Source organism: Fringilla coelebs (assembly GCF_963513975.1).
Source record: "Fringilla coelebs genome assembly, chromosome: 3".
NCBI lineage: Eukaryota > Metazoa > Chordata > Aves > Passeriformes > Fringillidae > Fringilla > Fringilla coelebs.
In genome coordinates, this window is record NC_140030.1 from 100,038,424 (window position 1) to 100,057,136 (window position 18,713).

The 18,713-nt window shown below is 44.6% G+C and overlaps 1 protein-coding gene across 1 annotated transcript; it reads left to right on the plus strand.

Moving 5' to 3' along the window:
* The first annotated feature begins 5,484 nt into the window (after positions 1–5,484).
* Positions 5,485–8,465, plus strand: TMEM17 (transmembrane protein 17). The gene is made up of 4 exons (XM_084203307.1): positions 5,485–5,642; positions 7,025–7,128; positions 7,351–7,464; positions 7,874–8,465. The coding sequence occupies exons 1-4, from the start codon at positions 5,495–5,497 to the stop codon at positions 8,162–8,164; spliced, it is 657 nt and encodes a 218-aa protein (XP_084059433.1). The 5' UTR covers positions 5,485–5,494; the 3' UTR covers positions 8,165–8,465.
* Positions 8,466–18,713: the final 10,248 nt, after the last annotated feature.

Here is an 18,713-nt window from a genome sequence, read left to right on the forward strand (position 1 = left end):
AAAATTATCATTTTACTATGACAGTAACTATAACAGCTGAGACTAAGGTCTAAAGGCACAAGTAGCCAGCATGTACCCACAAATAACAAGGCCCTGCTTTAAACAATTGAAAATGTAATAAAAAAAGAATTTAGAGCTCTTTGGAGCTTCTGAGAGTCTCTACACTCTTTCTTCTTACTACTTGATGAGAATTTGAGCCACGTTTGTTTTGTCTGGAAACACAGTAAAGAGCCTAAAGCCAACAGATGATGGAATAAAAGTAAGTAGGGAGCCAAACCCACATGGCAACAGAGTGATACTGTAGGTTGCAGTGGTGTTGAACTAACATCCCCAAAAGCATAACCCACGCTGTTGGAAGCTGAAGGACCTGAACCAGAACTCTGCTGTTCTTAGGCAGTGAGACTTGTGGGATCCCCAGTCATTCTCACAACCTCTCTCTCTCACAAGGATAAAGCTGGCCCCGGCAAAAAGAACAAAGGAGACACGGTGGTGCTGACCTGAGAACACACCACCCTCATATTCACACTTACCTTTGCATTCAGCAAAACTTCAAAGCAGACAGAGAAATTGTTCTTGTTTAGAAATCCAAATTTAGGCATCCAAATGTATATTAAAGAATTCAAATATCTAACCTCAATTTAGAGTGCTGCTGCCACTCCTATTTAAATTCCACAGAAGCTGTGGCATACTTACACTGTTGAAATTAGGCACTCATGTAACTGTCCAAATAGAAAAATAAAGACTAAATAAAAAGCCTTAACACTGAGAGCAGTTTGTTAACTAAACAAGAGTCCTCTCTGCCTTGTGGCTTTTTTTTCCCTTAAATGATCGAATTACAACTGTTATCCTCCATCACTCACTCAGGATTCCGGCTTGAGCTAATTGCAGAGGATACAAAGCAACTGTCACAGGGACCTGACAGCAGTGTGCAACAGCAAAATCAATCCTGCCTTTGCACAGCTGATACAGATTGGAGGTAAATTTTTAAATACTGAGCCATCTTTGGATTCTGCAATAAAGAGAAAAAGCACTGGAACTGCCAGGGTCCATGTTCCAGGAAGCCTTTTTGCAAGAGTTGCACAGACTGCAGGTGAAGCATCTGGTGCGGTACCCAGGGAACACAAACAGCCTGACCATCTGGAGGAGCTCAGACCCACAAAGCAACATCTGGAAAGAGCTTACATCCCCATAAAGAATCAAATTTTAAACCTTTTGTGTACCTTGATTTAGGAAAACAACAAGACTCTATGGTAATCAGTAGAGAAGGACAGACCCATTCAGCAGACACATTGCTCCTGCCCATGAACAGCCCTCTGGGGGAACCCACCAGGAGAGAAGAGGTGAAGCCTCTCTAACTAGTTTGGATTGTGCAAATAATACTAAGGCAGTTAAAATAACTGCATGAAAGACCAGCTTGCCTATCTATGCAAAGATGAGACCAAGGCTGAAGCCCCATCAAGGATCTTTAGTGAGAGCCTGGCTCAAAATCCATCCACTCTCAGTAACCTTCTCATGTACCATGAAAATCTTGAACGCTTTTGCAACACAAACAGTAAAACTTGTTTAATAGCCATGCCAGCTTTCAGACTTTCCCAGCATGCTTGACAAAACTATGAATCAACAAAATAAATAAAACAAACTAGGGAGTGGCTCTAACTAAATGCCAATTACAGCAAGAAGAAATTCAGTCTGCAGGAGCAAGTAACAGCCTTTTCTTCTTCTTTTTTTTTTTTTTTCTTTTTTTTCCCCCTTTTTTCCCCCTGCTGTCTTTATGCTTAAAACTAAAATAGCCAATATACATTTAATGCATGGAATCCCTGCAGTGATATGTACTTGATAATACTTGACACAAGGGCCTGGGCTAAGTCTCATCAGCAACAATAATTCTTTACCAGACACAAATATCCCATAGGTGTGAAATGAAAACCTGCACAAGTGACACAGAGAAAAAAGCCACTGTTCTGGGGTTCACAAGGCAGAAGCACAACTGTGAAATTACTCTGGCAGACACTGGCACAGCTAATAACATGATCCTTTCAATCACACACATTAGTCTTCGTGGCATCTGTGATTTGTTAAAACTCCCAATCTGCCGCTTCATTCTTAGGACACAAGGAGGAAGCAAGCCTGCACTCTTCCTGCCTGCACATAGCTTGGCTCAGCAGTATTTCTCACATCTTTTCCACCATTTCTGCTACAATTCCAGGCAGGTATTAGGGAGCAAGCAAGGAGGAGAGTAATTTCTGTTGCTCACACACATCAGGGGACAGCAGCACAGGCATGCCAGGGAAAATAGCTTTTGTGAGATTTCACAACACCTTCAGAAATGCAGAAATTGTGATTCAGGTGCAAAGGTAAACCACTGGAACCAGTTAAATAAACCCTGCATTGCTGAAATGCCAATTGTGCAAAAGTGCTGATATTTCATTTCGATAGATATATTGCATTTGGTGTTTATGGCTTTGTATTGTTGCCAGAGAGCCCCAGGAGCTTTGGTCTGGGAGCCAGGCCAGTGTCTACCAAGTCAGCTGGACTGCTGTGGATACACAAAGATCCAATATTGCTCTGATTTAAAGCTTTCAGGCAGATTTTTCAGAGACTTTTGTTTTATTTATAGCTAGCACATGGGGAGAGAAATAAAACAGTCATTTAAAATGCTGTGCCACTGTGAGCCTATTTCTTCCAGTTTCATATTTCAATATCTTATTTTGAAGCACAGAGAACTGGAAATCTGGTTATTTCTACGTAAACATCCATTCGTGGATAGACAGAAATTCAGTCAGGGAATGTCTCTCCAAGAAGAAAGGAAAAGGCCAGATAGAGTTTTGTCACAAAAGCTGGAAATGTGACACTATTTATGCAGATGGTCACGGTTTCTGTTACAGCCATGTAACAGTTAAGTGTTTTTCCTTCTCCCACTCCTTATGGCACAGATTCTTGCCCTTCTGTTACAGAAAGCTCTGATGTGTCAATGGAGATGCCCCAGGTATTCTGATCCTTCAAGTTTTAAGGTTTTCTTCCACTTGAAGGGATGTTCTCCATCCATCCCTACAGAAAATCAAAAGAATTCTGATCATTAAATTGCTGAGATAAAAATTTTAAAATAGGAGGCTGTAGTCTAACAAAAATCAGACAGAATTAGTGAAAACAAAGACTTTCTCTTCAGGGAGTATTTTAAGTGTCTGCACAGACAAAAATATTAAACAAAAGTGTGCATAACTTTATTTTGTGGGGGCATGCAGAATGCTGGGCCATCTGTTGAAAATGGAAGGCTGCCAAATATCACAGTCACACCTTGAGTCTGGAAGCTGAGCCTGCATAGCAAATCCATACATTTCTTGTGGTGTCTGCATGCCATCAGCCTTTCCTTTACCTACTCCTCAGTTTTACACTTCCCTGGCTGCTAAACTAGATTGCTTCAGTTTTTACAAGGGCAGAGCCCAATTCTGCAAAACACCACTGGCTGCTGCAGAGCTGCTGGCAGGACACCTGGCTGCCTGCTCGAAGGTTTTCAGAACTGGGGAACATAAGACAAGCAGCACTGGGAAGATCAGGGTCCCCACTCAAAGCCACTGGCATCAGGAAAAGTCATAACATTGTGTAGTTCAGGAAAAATTCTTCCATCTTTCATTCAGAAAAAGTAATAATCAAAAGGAAAATCCTTAAAGGCTGAACTTTTACATGCCACCAACTTGTACCATGGAAAAAACCTTGAGACTTCCATGAATATCTGACTTAATCAAAACTCTGCCATATTTTGATTCATATAAGCCTGTTTCTTGTGTCTAAGTAGTTGAGAGTATGGGATCAGTCTCCCTAACTTGGAGAGTGGTTAATCAGGTCAGGACCAAGGTAACAACAGTAAAACAAAATTTCTGGCAATCTCATTGAGATTCCTCACCTTGCCCCTTTCTATAGCAGAGAACTTTATGAACATATTGGCTGAACAGTGCAAAAGTCATCATTTACAGTTGTTGACCCTGAAAGGAAATAATTTCCAGCACCTACTGGCAATTGCTAAGATAACTGATACAGACTGCACTTCTTAAAGTTCAGAAACCCATCTGAACATTAATTCTGGATTTCATAAAGCATCCTCAAATATAAAAGTAATCCTTAAACTCTTCTATAATTTCAGGTTTTTTTTAATGCAGATTCCTGCTGGGATACCCATGTTCAGAGAAGTCCTTAGGAAAGTATCTGTTGTCAATACCACACCATTCACCAGCTCAAAGCCAAATGGATTTCTCAGAATTCCTCCTTGTTTAGCCATCTTTCTCTGTAGTCCTCCCAGTGGGATAGAATGAAATTAAATTTAAACTAGGCTTTAAATTATTTAGTTGGAGATAATTGAGTTTGGAAAGTCATACTGGAGCATTATCACCCCGGGAAGAAGCTGAACATGATTTGTGGGGTGGGGAGAGCAGGAGAAGAGAGCTGGCATGCCCTGCCCAGTGAAGGTGTCCCTGCCCATGGCAGGGGGCTTGGAACACTGTGGTCTTTAAGTTCCCTATCACCTGAACCATCCTGTAATTCTATGTCACATTAGGTGCAGAAAATCCCTCATAGTAAAAGGCACAAGCTGCTCTTTCATTTTGGTTGCGCAGAAAATAATTTCCTGCACACCCAAGAATGACGTCCTTTTTTTCCTTCAAGGAATCAGCCTTAAGGTGATTGAAAAACCTGGAGAGCAAATTGCCTCATTTCTAGAGGACCTGTATTTTCCAAATAAAAGAAGCACAAGAAGTTGGGTTTATATTATTAATTTACTGTGATTCCATGAAACCCCCAGTAAGGAACAAAGCTGACTGGGCTAGAATGGCTGTCTTGGTAAGACCACAGCTTTTAACTTCAGAGTAGCACACACAGATTTCCTTGAGGAAAAGGTATTTTCTGGCTCAGTTACACCTGCATCTCTCCTAAAACGAGTCATTCATATGCACTTTAAGTGGAAACACAGAATGTTCACACCATTCTTCCACTCGCCCCTCCCTCTCTGACCCTCATCGAGGACCATCATTCTCCCAGATTTATCTAGATGAAAGCAGAGCGCTTCTACAGCAGCTTTCCTCGGGCCAACATTCCCGTTACATTCTCAGAAAACCACAGAGTGGAAGAAAAACAATCCCCTCGGACTGATGCGAAACGAAGCAAAGCCATGCCGGAACAGAGGGGAGCCGCTGCACCGGCAGCTCCCAGCGCCAGGGCAGGGCCGCAGCCCCGTCCCGCCACAGCCGCGCCCCGGTGGGATCGGGGTCCGTCCCCGGGGCAGAGGCTCCGCTCCCCCGCCCCAGTGCCGGCATCGCTCCCGCCCCAGTGCCGGCATCGCCCCCGCCCCAACCCCGGCACCGCCCCCGCCCCAGTGCCTGCATCGCTCCCGCCCCAACCCCGGCATCGCTCCCGCCCCAGTGCCGGCACCGCCCCTGCCCCGTTCCGGCTCCGCTGCCCTGCAGGCCTCACCGCGCCTGCGCGGCCCCACCGCGGCCTGGGCGCGATGGCGCGGCCTGAGGGGCCGCCGACGCTGCCCGAGCCGCTGCGGCGGCGGCTCGTCTCCTTCAGCAGCTCCGTGTTCAGCGACAGCCACCGCACCGCGCTCAGCGACGGCCCTCGCGCCCCCCCGGGCTTCCCGGGCTACCGCGCAGGTACAGCGCGGCGCCGCGGCCTCGGGCGGGCCCGGGGCTCTGCTGCGCAGCCGGGGCCGAGCCCGCCGCAGGCAGCGGCCGCAGGAGCTGCTCCGGCCGTCGGCTTTCTCCCTGTGCACCCTGCCTGGCCTGGAGAGCCATGGCTGCGGCCGTCCTGTCGCCCGCCGGGGGAACTGGCGGCACAACTCGCGCCCTGGTCAGACCTCTAGCGTGAGAGTAGCCATGGCAATGCACACAGTACAGCCCGCACAGAGAGGCTGTCGTGATTTCAGCCGATAAATCCATTCTAACCGGTCGAATTAATCAACAAGACGTTCTTGTTTCAAGACAGGAGTTCCTGCCTCCTTTGTGTAGTAACGCTGCTAACACTTACGAGTTCTTCATTTCATTAATCAAACATTTCACAAATAGCTTCTATCTTTAGTCTTTTTTTTCTTTGGCTTGCTGTGTGAAGAATACTCCTGTGTTAATACCCAATTGCAAATTACTGGACATCAGGATTTCAAAAATTCAGTTTTACGCATATCTTGGGGAGTTGCTGTAGCAACAGCCATAGCAATAGTGTCTGGCTTTTGCATTAATTTTAGCAATCCCAGCAAATAAGCAGTAATTTAATTTAGGGATAGAAAAATTCATTAGGATTGGCTTATATTGCTTAAACATTCATCCCAACACAGTTTTAGAACTTTCACAGAATTTATAAATAGCAATGCCATATCTATGAAACCCTTAACATACCTAAACTTGGGATGACAATCGAAATTTGAACTCTTGGCTTCCCTGTTTTTAAGTACATTTTTCCTTAGGTCTGACCTTGTAGGTCTATTATAAAGTCGTAAGTACAGAATGTACTGCCCACATGTTGGAGTTTGAAACTTGCTTTTCTCTACAGTGAGTTGTGTGATGCAGCTTGTCCTGTACCAGCCTGAAAGGATGAGCTTTAGTTTGACATATTTGAAACTGTTACCTCTTAAGAATCAGACAAATTACCATCCAAGTGTCCTTTTAAATAAAAGGTTGAAAATGAAGAGTGGGCTGTGCAGGCCTGCTCTCTAGCAGCTCACTTGAGCTAAGCCGTAGTCAGAGATGGTGGAGTAAGCTAAAAGCCACCAGGTAATCAACAGTTGGACACTCAGCTTGATTATATGACTAAATTATAAAAATGCTCTGTCCCAGGAGCCAAAAGGTGCCTTGGATTCCAAGAAATGATGTAACTCTAGATAGGGTGTGAAGATTTCCTCTGGATAAACAAAAATATTTTTCTTAACATTTTATTTGACTGGGAAGAGTCAAGTTACTGCCCTGCATAAAGGTAAGGTGGAGCAGTATCCTTCTGTCATATTTACAGGTGGAGTGATAAAATCTTCTCTCTCTCTGTACAGATTGTGAAATCCTTTCCAGTTTGCCGCTGCAGATGTCCCTCTATTTCAATGTTTATTTCTTCCCATTTTGGTGGCTCATCACAGTTGTCATCCTCTACATGAAGGTGAGAAGGAAGGAAAGTGCTGTATGTAAATGGATGTTACATCAAATGCGTCCTGGTGTGGGATACAGCCCACTGGAGTTAGAGATTTTTACATTGATTGGGGAATTCATGGAGGTTCAGAGGTGTTTGAATGCCACTACTGTCAGCTGAGAGTAGCACAGAGTATCCTCATTTAATCACAGACACCACGGCAGAAACTTTTACTTTCTTCTTCCCCTCCAGTATCCAGCCTTATCAGATTATTACAAGTTCATCCTGGTCACCATCATGATCCTGGTCTCTCTGACAGAGCTCATTCGACTCTACCTGGGATATGTGGGCAATCTCCTGGAGAAAGTAAGTTACCAGATGTACACAGTAATTTCTGCAAGAATTTCTGCTTTTGGGAGTTGAGCATTAACTGGCAGGCATTTTATTTGAGAGATTTAAGTTGAGGACATGGTTATTTCTCTTCAGTTGCACTCTGCATGCTCTATTCCCTTGGCATTGGTTTCCACTTAATTTTGTGAATTTCAAGTAGTTTTCCCTCAGAAGAAAGCTCTCTCACTCCCTTAAATTGTTTTGTCAGAAAATACAAATATGCTTAAAAGCAGAGGATATGGAAATAGGAAGCCACCCCACTTTGCCTTTCCGCATTATGCGCTGGCTTTTGGAAGATTAAAAAGAAGTGTGTTTTCTTCACAAGGTTTTGGATTTTTTCATCCCAGCTGTCGGGTTTTTAATAGGTGATGTCTCCCTGTTGTAGGTCCCTGAGCTGGCTGGGTTTTGGCTCCTGACTCTCCTCCCGCAGTTGCCTATAATTCTCTTCTTGCTATTTAATGAAGGTCTGAAAATCCACTCTCTGGAGCGAGCCGTCCACATCATCTTCGCCGCCTTCCTCTCCTTCCAAGTGGTGGCGGCGTTTTTCGCCCTGAGAAGGATGGTGAACACTCTGGCCACTCGCTTCCGCCTGACCGAGTTCCACCGCCTGGAGGAGCAGCGCCCCGCGCCCGGCGTTCGCAGCCTGGCCGCCGGGAGCAGCTCCCGGGGCTGGTAGGGCCCGGTGCCCGCCGGAGATCGCGCCCCGAGGGCCTCGGGGGGTAACAGAGCCCGGCCCAGGGTGGCCACAGTTCTCTTTCCGTTCTGTTGGGTCATTCTTTGCCTTCTTGCCTCAGAGGTATCAAAAAAATGGATCTTGCTCAAGAGCCAACATTAAACCTCAGAGGATGGAGCTCCTTTCTGCAAGGAAAATCAAAGCCAATTGCATAACTGACCGGAGTGGACTATTTGTGGACTTGAGTAGATTTGGAGGGTTTTACAAAGTTGTGGCATTTTTAAAAAACCAGAAGCCTTTTTCCCCACTGTTTGCACAAAATTATTTTGTTTACAATAAATCTTTTCTACGCTTTTTTGTGTTGGTACCAGTTTTGTCTGTTTTCCAGATATGTTGCGCATATTTCGTGTCTGATACCTCAGTTAGGGAAAAAACCCAATCCAAAACCAAACTGGAAACAAAAGGCCCAAGAGATCTTGAGGCTCAAAAAGAAGTTAGTGAACAAAGACTACACTTTCAGAGATGATCTTCCAGGTAATTCCAGCACTTAGAAATTCCTCACTGCTATACTAGGCATGTAATTTCAAAGGTATTCATTCCACAAAACTCTTATGCTCATCTCCTTTGGCTTAGTTACAGTTCTAACTATCAAGTCAGAGAGGTGCAATTTTCCCAGACAGAACAGTAACAAAATTATAGTCATTAAAAAAGTAGGTATATGTCACTGAAAGGCAGAACCTGTTTTTCCCAAGCCAGGGCAAATACCAAGATTCTCTCATTCCTGTTATGTGTATTAAATTTTAGGCTCTCTTCTGCAGTTTTGGTAATGGCTAAAAGTTCACTTTTTCTGTCAAGGAGTGATGGAGATCAAACGTTAAAATAAATTTTTCACTGGAATCCTTTGAGACCTTTGAGCAGGGCAGGAGTTGTCAGTTTTGAAAGCTGGCACAAGCATGCAAACTGCTCAAAGGATTGGAAGGAAGATGAGTCTAACATGAAAAAGGCACGTTATGCTTAAAACTGTTGAATATTTAAAGCCTACAGAACCCCAAGTGAGAAAAAGGCATTAGCTTTTGTTTTTTCTAAAATGGTTAATTTTCCTTTCAATCCTTGAATGAATGGGATACTTTAGTAAATTACACTAAGTTTGCTTCTTCATTTGATTACTATAAAGCTTATGTTATCAGAGCACATATCCCTTTGTTTTAAAGCAAACTACCATCTTGGACTTTTGCACAGAAAGAGGATTTCTCGAAGAGTCTCTAAGAGTATCTTATAACAGTTAATACAAAACATTTAGAGCCCTGTAATCAGAGCCTGAGAGGGACACGCTGAGGTTTAAGGAGAAGTTACAGCATTTCAAAAATACTTTTCCAGCATTAGAAAATCCTTGTCAAAACATTCTTTACTGATGCAAGGGGAACATTGGGCATATTTTTAATGTCAACCACAGTTACACTCCAGGAGAATGCTAAAAACAGGGCTGAAGGAAGGTTTTTAACACTAAGTACATGAAATACAACATGAAGCTGAAAAAGTCAACCATACACCAATGCTGGCAACAAGGAACTGGCCTCCAGGCTAAGGCCATGAGGTATAACTTGAAATCCTTGCTTTTTGTGATAAAGAAATGATGCATTTGGAAGATGAAATTGCCATGCAAGACAACTGTCTGGAGCCAAAGACACAAGGACACTCAGCTCTTTGGGGATGGGGAGGAGGAGGGGGAAATAGAATTAAGAAAAACACTGTTAGAAGTAGAGTTGTCTGGAAATGGTAAAGGCAGAAGCCTGTGAGGTAAATCTTCAGCAACATATTTGATAAACACAAGATCTCTACCTACACTCTGCTCAGGCTTCCTAACAGATCTGCTGGTCTATTTTTAATTTCATAATTTTCAGTTTTAATTTCAAAATGAAACTTCCCTTCAGTTTCCAAATTTCACAGGAGCTGGTGAGACATCAAGCAAGCAGAAAAAAATACACAAGTAGAACATGAGAATTTAATATTCAGCAGAGCAGGTATTTGGGCGGTGAGGGGGGCTGGTGGTTTTCCTCACCTCTAGAGAATAAATGGAAGCCAAAATGAAAGGAAGGAACCCAAAAGCATTGGAAATATGTGGGAGTTCACTGAGCAGCATCCAGACAGTTCTGAACACAAGCTGTACAATAGTGTCTTTCTGCCACACTGCTGCTTTTTTTTTTTTTTTTTGCCAGGAACACCCAAAAAGTATTTTTTGATGCTCTAGATTGCTACCAGCAGCTCTCCCTTCACAATCAAGATCTTTGAGTGGCTAAAGCCTGGGAACAGAAATCAGTTATTTTATTTCATGAAGTTTACTGTCAAGAAAGGCCAACAGGCAATTTTAAGGGAAATTGTACCAATGTATTTCCTTCAACTGAATAAAAGAAATTAGGAATGGGTGCATTATCTTAAAATGCTCTATTTTAGGTTACTGATCAATTTGAAGATGAGAGGAGTATTTTGTGGTCAAGGGCGTAGTTGGCAAGTGGTTAATACCTGGACTTGGCCTATGTCCCTTGTCTAAAATAGACTGTAAAAGGATTTCTCTTTTTTTAATAGTTGTAGGACTTTCAAAAAGGAGAAATTAAATTTAGAAGAGGCCTCAAATGTGTACCTTACTTAAGCAGATCTGATAAAGCAGACACGAGATAAGACATAGATTTGATAGAAAACAGACAATTGATGAAAAAGAGGGTACAGCATTAACCTTTCCATATCAGTAGCTTACTCTTTACATTTGCTGAAAGAATTGCACCTAGAGGAATGAGATCATACATTTCACTCTTGCCTTTGTCTCTTATAAACTGGACTGGACTTAGTGTGCATCTTTAAATAGTTGATGAAGCAGACTTGGCATCATTACATAGTCTGATAAGATGGCCAATAGCTGGGAAAGGCTGCAGAGATCAATTATTTTGAAAAACAAATTTTGTTTCTCCAGGACAAAGGTCAGATAGCAACAATTAAAAATAACTTTGTTCAGTGCTTCAAATAAAGCAAGGATAATAGAGGTTGGCTAAAGGAGGCAGGCAAAGCTGTATGTAAGGGTCAGCTGATAAGAGCAAGAAGAATTTAAGCTGTAATGGAATAAATAGGTTCAAGAAGTGTAACACAGAGAGAAAATGTGAATGTTGATGATTGGTGCCACCAAAGTTGCCCCTGGGTACGTGAAGGAGAGAATTTATTAAAAGAAAATAAATGTGAAAATTTACCAGCTTGAAATCTTCAGGGAATCAGCAGAAATGTTATTCCCCCAGCTAAGCAGCAGCCTAGAGCACTCAGTTCCACAGTCATTAAATACATGCAACTTTTGCAGTTTCTTATGGGAAAAAAAAAGCACTTTTTCTTCTTCAGATGGTCCAAGGTTTGAAAGTAATATAGTCCCTGGGAAGCATTTACTGGCCAAGAGACATGGGCAGAACAGAGGAACTGTGGACAGAGATGAACAGATCTGGCAGGTAGCTGCAAGAACAGCCAAGGCCTGTGGCTTCCCTGGTGAATTTGGGAAGTATTCATGACTTCCTTGAGAGCTGCCTTGAACATCCAGTATCAGGGCAGGAGTTCCTGCAGTGTGTGAAATAAAGCACTGTTGTTCTTTAAGGGATAGAAAAGACCCTTTATATTCACACTGGGAGGCCCATGCTGGTCCCAAGTAAAATAATCAGGAAAAAATGCCTGAGCATCTTTAGCCACCACACTCTCCATGTACTGAAAACAATCAGCTGAATTCATGAAGGTGAGAAGAGTATCAGAGAAACCTGTTGATAATCACTTGTACTGCTGGAGCTTTGAGCAGAGCCCTTCAGACCATGCAGCCACTGCCTGTGTCAATCCAGAGGGATTCCTACCAGTCAATGAGTCAATGTTTGAGCTCCTGTTTCAGTTACAGAAAGGACTTTAGCATGGGAATCTCTCCTCTCTTTGTTTGGCCTTTTGCACAGGAAATACAAAATTTATCACAAGATTAAAGCTTGCAAGAGCAAGATACTTGAGTATCTTCTGCAGTATATCAGTTGACTATGTAATAGTCAACAATTAAAATATATAGCTAAAGGACTCTGTATTTGATTTTTGTTGTTTGCTTGTAAAACACCTCAATTCAAAGCAAATTCTTACTACAACCAGAAATGCAACAAATCTTCCTTTTCTATTGCAGCTGGGAGTAGGTGAACAGCAAGTCTTTGAACACTTTCATTTTCAAAATCCCGGAGGAACCTAAATCTCACTTCTTTTTTTTTTTCCCCAGATGATTTATCATGATTAGCAAAGCATGTATAAAAACATGGGGTGGGGGAATATTTTGAATCTGCTCCTTTTTCCTAAGTAAAACTGCATTAAAAAAATATTCTAAATTCTCAAACCCCACCAGGCACTCAGGAGAGGGTGTCAAGGTGATATTAAAAGGACAATGTCTTTTTTAGGGGAAATACTGATAAGGCAGCAGCAAAAGGATTAGCCAGGCTAGTTGCAGTCAGGGACAGTGAAATGTGACACAATAAAAATTCAGTTATTGAGTTAAGGACAGCCCTTTGGACACAAAAGACTGAAATTAAGAAAAGCTGTGGGTTTCTTTGTTCTTGAATAGGAATATTTTTCCTTTTTTTTTTTTTTTTCTGTGCAGAAGCATGAAATATTGCAGTGATAACAAGGCCTGGATAATAAGAATAAAAACCCAACCAAGGAAAATTCTCTGAGGGTTTTTTTTTTTAGGATGTACTGAAAGAGTAATTTGTTTCTAAATATCACCTGCAACAAAGCAACCCAACAGATGTGAGTAGGGTAGGACACATTTGCCTGTGTTTGCATTTCCCCATACAGCTTTCAATTAGAGAGTGATAGAATCACAGGAAAGGACTGGAAAAGATCTCTGAGATTGTGGAGTCCAGCTGATAACCCAGCCCTGCCAGGCCCACCACTAACCCATGTCCCTAGGCACCACATCTGCACAGTTTTTGAACACTCCCAGAGACAACGACACCACCACTGTCCTGGGCAGCCTGTCCCACTGCCTGGCCACCCTTTTGGTGAAGAGATTCACCCTAATATCCAATCTCAACCTCCTCTGCCCATAACTTGAGGCTGTTTCCTTTTGTCCTAGCACTTGTTACCTGCGAAAAGAGACTGACCCCCACTTCCTTCAGTCAGGAGCTCTGTCCATTGCCCTTCTGAACAAACCATCTCGGCTTGTAGAATAAAATAATAATTTCTTACTGTTCTTCAACTTTGAGGGGGTGGGGGTCAGGATGTTCAGAGAAGTTGTGCAGTGCTTTAAGCCATTTTCCTGCTTTGGTTTTGATGCCTCTGGTTTTAGCTTTTATATTTTTCAGATTATGTTCTGCTTTAGTTTGTAAGCTTCATATTAGGGGATAGTAAGCTCTCTTCACAGAGCAGGTAGACAAAGCAATTCCTTCTATAGCTGGGGACCCAAGGACAACAGATCCAGATCTCAGGCCCAAGAGCATAAACTGAAGAGTGAAAAACAAGAAGGATGGGACTTCATGGGCTAAAGCTGTAATTGGACAATTAGGTCCAATATGCTAATGGACCAAAACTTATAAAAGTGTGAGACCCCGTGACCAGCTGGGCATTTTGTGGCCATTTTGGGTTGTGCTGCCCCAGGTGGCTCAATTGAGACCTCTTAATAAATCCCTACTTTATTCTTTAGCTGTGTCTAGTCTCTAGGTCAGCCTTCACAAGGCATCACTTTTAGCACTGTTGAAATCAGCCATGAACAGATCTTGTCCTTGGCCTGAAGGCTGAGGACCCTTCTCCCCCAAAGCTGAAAGCCTCCAGCCAGTCCTGCTTGCTCCATAGGTAATATAGCTCTGCCCATTCTGTGCCATCAGATCACCATCCTGTATGAAGGACATCCAGAGCACAGACCTTCCCACACGTTCTGGGGACCAGGCACTTTTCCAGGCACGTGTGAGCCAGCGCTGCAGAAACCCCGGTGCTGTCTGTATGCAGAACAGGCACCCACTGCTGGCTCAGTGCTCCAGCAGCCTTGCAGTGACAGTCCTGTTATTTCCCACCCATTTGCTGTGCATCATTATCACTCTTTAGGCTTTCTGACACGCAGCTCATTCCTGCTCTCCCTTCTGTGTGCCTTTGATGGGTTAGACACATGAATGGTGCTTTTTTTTGGGCTGTGTTCAGGGAGTGCTCACAGTTTGGTTTGTCTGCTGCTGCAGCAGTGGGAGCTGCAAACTAAGAAAAATGGAGGCACCGGCTTTGCTGACAGCAGCATGCACATGGATGCTGTTGCCTGGATCCTTTTAGAGGAAAAAAGAAATTGGAAATATCTTCTGTGGTGTTTTCTGCCAGCAGAGGGGCAGGGCAGCTTTTCCCCTCGCTAGCAATGTGAGAAATCCCCATTGTACTATCTAATGCTTATTATCCGTGATAGCTTTCTGCTATCCCACATTTGTTGGTATAATCAAGCATATCTTTACTGCAATATATCTCTCACATGTGCAACCCACCCTTAAGAGAGCCATTTTGGCTGATTAAGTTCAAACTGTTGCACTTATTCAGTCACGTGCAGATACTTTTCTCCATCCCTGTTTCTCCTTCCACCTCTGAGCAAAGCCAGACCACTGCATTTCCCAAAAGGCAGCTGAAAACACCCAAATCCACAATTACAGACCCCCATGGCCAACTGGCACAAGTCACACCGACAAGAACTAGGGGGAAAAATTAAAGTTCAAATGACCAAAACAAATTAAGGTTTGGCTAAGCTGAATAATTTCAAGATCTAAAATGCACATACCAGCACAAATATTTTGATGATCTCAGCTGAGAGACTCCACCTCTCCCTCTTCAGGGTCATAAATAAAGTTAGGTCACTGCAAAAACATTTTGGACTGAAGTACTCCAGCAGGAGCATGCACCCTTCCTTGAGGTTTTAACTGTTAAAGCCTTATAAAGCAAAAACACTTATAAACAAAACTGGGATGAAATCAGCATGTGTAGTAGGATTTTTTTTAATATTCTCTTTTAAAGCTAACTATGAGAGCTTAACATTGACTTCAGGGTGCTTTTAAGCCTGACACTGAGACACAGTTAATGGCACAACTGAGGACAAATTTTTTTGCCTCCTGTACACTGAATCCTGACATTCATTGGAAAACTGAAAGTGGGCTTGGAAGTGGGGGAAAAGTGTCTGGTGGTGCATGGTGGCACTGTCTGCACAGAGTCCTGGTCCAAGCGCCCATGCCGTGACTGATGGACACACAAGAATTTGAGGGTGGGGGAGAGGTATAATTACATTTCTGCGACAGTAATTACATGTATTTCACACAGTTCAGCTGATGTCATGTGGCATAATAGGTGCTGTGAAGAATACTCATTTATTAAGTAATTTATTGCATAATAATTAACAGCTAATCACTTGTGAGTTAAGATGCTCTGGGAACAGACCCAATTCACAGTCTGTGCTGCCTCCTTCCAGGAAATATGACTATTTAGAGAGTGCTCCTCACTCCCCAAAAGCCTCCATCTCTGCAGAACCCTGCTTGCATGCACAGATGTCTGCAGGTGATCACTGTGTGTGTGGCAGCAGCTCCAGCAGAGAACTCAAACTCTCAGGTGATATTTACAGGGCAGGCAGGGAGTTGCAGCTGCCTCCTCTGGAATGGAGAACAGGCTTTTAGACTAGGCTAGAAGAAAAGTGGCAGCTCTAGGCCTCATTTCTCTGCTCTGCCTTGTTAATTTGAAGCTGTTACAGATATATCTCCACTTAATCAGAGTCACTCACTTGAGGGAGTATCACTCAGCCAGTCAACAAAATACTGCTACAAATTTCTGCACTTGAACTGATAGGACAAACCCCACTTCCTCCAGGGGTAATTGTCCCTGGTTTGTGGTTATATTACAGCTTAATGCCATTCAAACCATTCAGCATGAAGCCACACTCCCACATTGTCACTCTAGTGTCCTCCTAAATGCACCACTTCACACAAGGACATCAGAGCTTCTGATTGTTGTAGGAAAGAAAACCCAACTTATGTCCAGCATCTCCCTTCACAGTGATTCCCACCACACATTATTTGTTGCTTTCACTACTCAGGTTAAGGTACCAGCCACGGCCACCACAGGCTGAATGAGATGTCTCCCATTTTTCTTGGCTTTTCTGATGAAGTAGAATGAGGGGTCTCCCACAAGGAACTGCCTCCATATCTTCTGCCCTAGCTTAATGGTTCATGTCCAAGTGCTCTGGAGCCAGATGAGCTTTGCCCTGCCTGCTTCAAAATCCAGGGAAAAGCCAGTCAGATGAACTTGAAGGATGTGAGGAGAATGTGTTCAACTGGGCTGCGTCTTCTCAAAAAAAAAAAAAAAAAATCAGCTGATGTACAAATACTGTTCTTCAGCTGCAGATCCTAGGGCATGTCCCAATCTCCAAGTAAGTCCTGGACCCTCTGAAACCTCTGCACAGACCTCAGTCACAGAGCAATAATGCATGAGAGAACAGTTCCTACTGAAAAGAAAAAAATCATTTGTGGTGGCCCATAAATCACCAGAGTGTGTCATTTCATATGGCCAAGGGCTGTGAGCAAGCAGAGCCCTGCACAGTGAGGTGACAAATTCATTTTGTATGTCAGAAGCAGCAGAGCTTCCTATCAATCTCTGAGCAAATTCAGATTTACAGATCCAGCAGATTTGTCTTGTTTTATTGTCTGTTAATTCAATCCACAGCAGATGTGAGAGAAGAGCAGATGCCAGTACCCTGACCTGCAGCAGAGGGAAGGAAGTTTGGGACAGAGTGCCTGCTCAGCAAGTTCCCTGGTGCCAGGAAGCTGGGAGCCATGGCCGATACCCCAGAGGGCTCTGAGCCCTTCAGAGGGACCTGGACAGCCTGGGGAGACGGACAGGGAAGAACCTCCTGGAATTCCACAGGGGCAAGTGCAGGGTCCTGCACCTGGGGAGGAGCAAGCCCAGGCAGCAGCTCAGGCTGGGGTGACCCTGCTGGGCAGCAGCTCTGCACAGAAGGACCTGGGGGTGCTGCTGGACAGCGAGCTGTCCCTGGGCCAGCCCTGCCCTGGGGGACAGGAGGGCCAAGGGCACCCTGGGCTGCATTAGGAACTGCACTGCCAGCAGGGCAGGGAGAGATCCTGCCCCTCTGCTCAGCCCTGGGGAGGCCAGGCTGGAGTGCTGGGCCCAGTTCTGGGATCCTCAGGACAAGAGAGACGTGGAGCTCCCGGAGAGGGTCCAGCAGAGGGGGACAGAGATGATGGAGGGACAGGAGCACCTCAGTTCTGAGGAGAGGCTGGAGGAGCTGGGGCTGCTCAGCCTGGAGAAGAGACACTGAGAGGAACCTCATCAATGTCTGTCAGTGCCTGCAGGGAGGGGCCAGCATGGACCAGGCTCTGTCCAGAGGCAATGGGACAAGAGGCAGTGGGACAGTGGGGCAGGAACTGAGGCTCAGGAAGTTGCACCTGAACATGAGGAAGAGCTTCCCTGTGCAGTGCCCGAGCACTGGGACAGATTGCCCAGAGAGGCTGTGGAGTCTCCCTCGCTGGGGATAGCCAAGAACCATCTGGACACCCTCCTGTGCCATGTGCTCTGGGATGGCCCTGCTTGAGCAGGGAGGTTGGAGCAGATGACCCACGGTGGTCCCTGCCAGCCTGACCCATCCTGGGATTCTGGGATGTCAGCCCCTCTCAATTCAACTGGGAGAGCAGGAAAGAAGGGATGGGCTGTTCTTAAAGCCAGCCTAGAGTTCACAAGACAAAACAGTTTCTTTAGACATACTGGAAAATAAAAACCAACACAATTTGGGACTGAAATGGTGGATTTTTATAACAGGGAAAACCCCTGCTAACTACTGCCCACAATGGTCTTTGTCCCTGGCTCTGTCCTGCTGTTTCACACACAGATCACACACATACCTTAGGTGCTTCCAGTAAAAGCCTGACATTTCTCCCAGGCACAGCCATGAGGGGCAGGAGCTGTCACTCCACACCAGCTAAGAGGGGTGCAGCGTGCCATCTCCACCTCCTGCATGCACCCAGAGCCCAAGTGGGCCTGCTGCTGCCCAGGTGGGTTTGGCTGCAGAAAGCCCTGCCCAGGCACATCCCTCCAGGCTTTCCTCTGTGCCCTGTGCTTGAACATCAGCAGGACATTCTGTCTGGATGAAAGCTGCAGGGAAAGGTGAAACAATGGGAGGATCATCCATGGGTGATCCTCATGCTCGGGTTACAGAGCAGACTACAGCTGTATTAAAGGAGCTGGCTTCCAACATGGGAAAACAGTGTGAGGCTCACCTTGCTCCTGAAAAAGCTGGGAGGAAAGCAGAAGCATCCATCTGCTTATCAGTTGCCTGGCTTTGGGATCTAAACCTTTCCTGACTGGGAGAGAGAAGAGTTAGCAACCTGAAGAGTCCCCAGGCCCCCTTTGTGGATCCCAGAAGGGAAAAGGGGAGATGGTGACTGACCAAATCCAAGGCCAAGGTAATGACAGTATTATTTTAGCCCCTGCTGTTTGTCTTTGATCTCAGTGAGGAAACAAGCACACTCTGTGCAAACACATT

Excerpts from the sequence above, each read along its gene's own strand:
- TMEM17 (XM_084203307.1), top strand. The coding sequence starts at position 5,495 with ATGGCGCGGCCTGAGGGGCCGCCGACGCTGCCCGAGCCGCTGCGGCGG. Across the intron at positions 5,643-7,024 it reads CTTCCCGGGCTACCGCGCAG|ATTGTGAAATCCTTTCCAGT; the intron begins GTACAGCGCGGC and ends CTCTCTGTACAG. Across the intron at positions 7,465-7,873 it reads TGGGCAATCTCCTGGAGAAA|GTCCCTGAGCTGGCTGGGTT; the intron begins GTAAGTTACCAG and ends TCCCTGTTGTAG.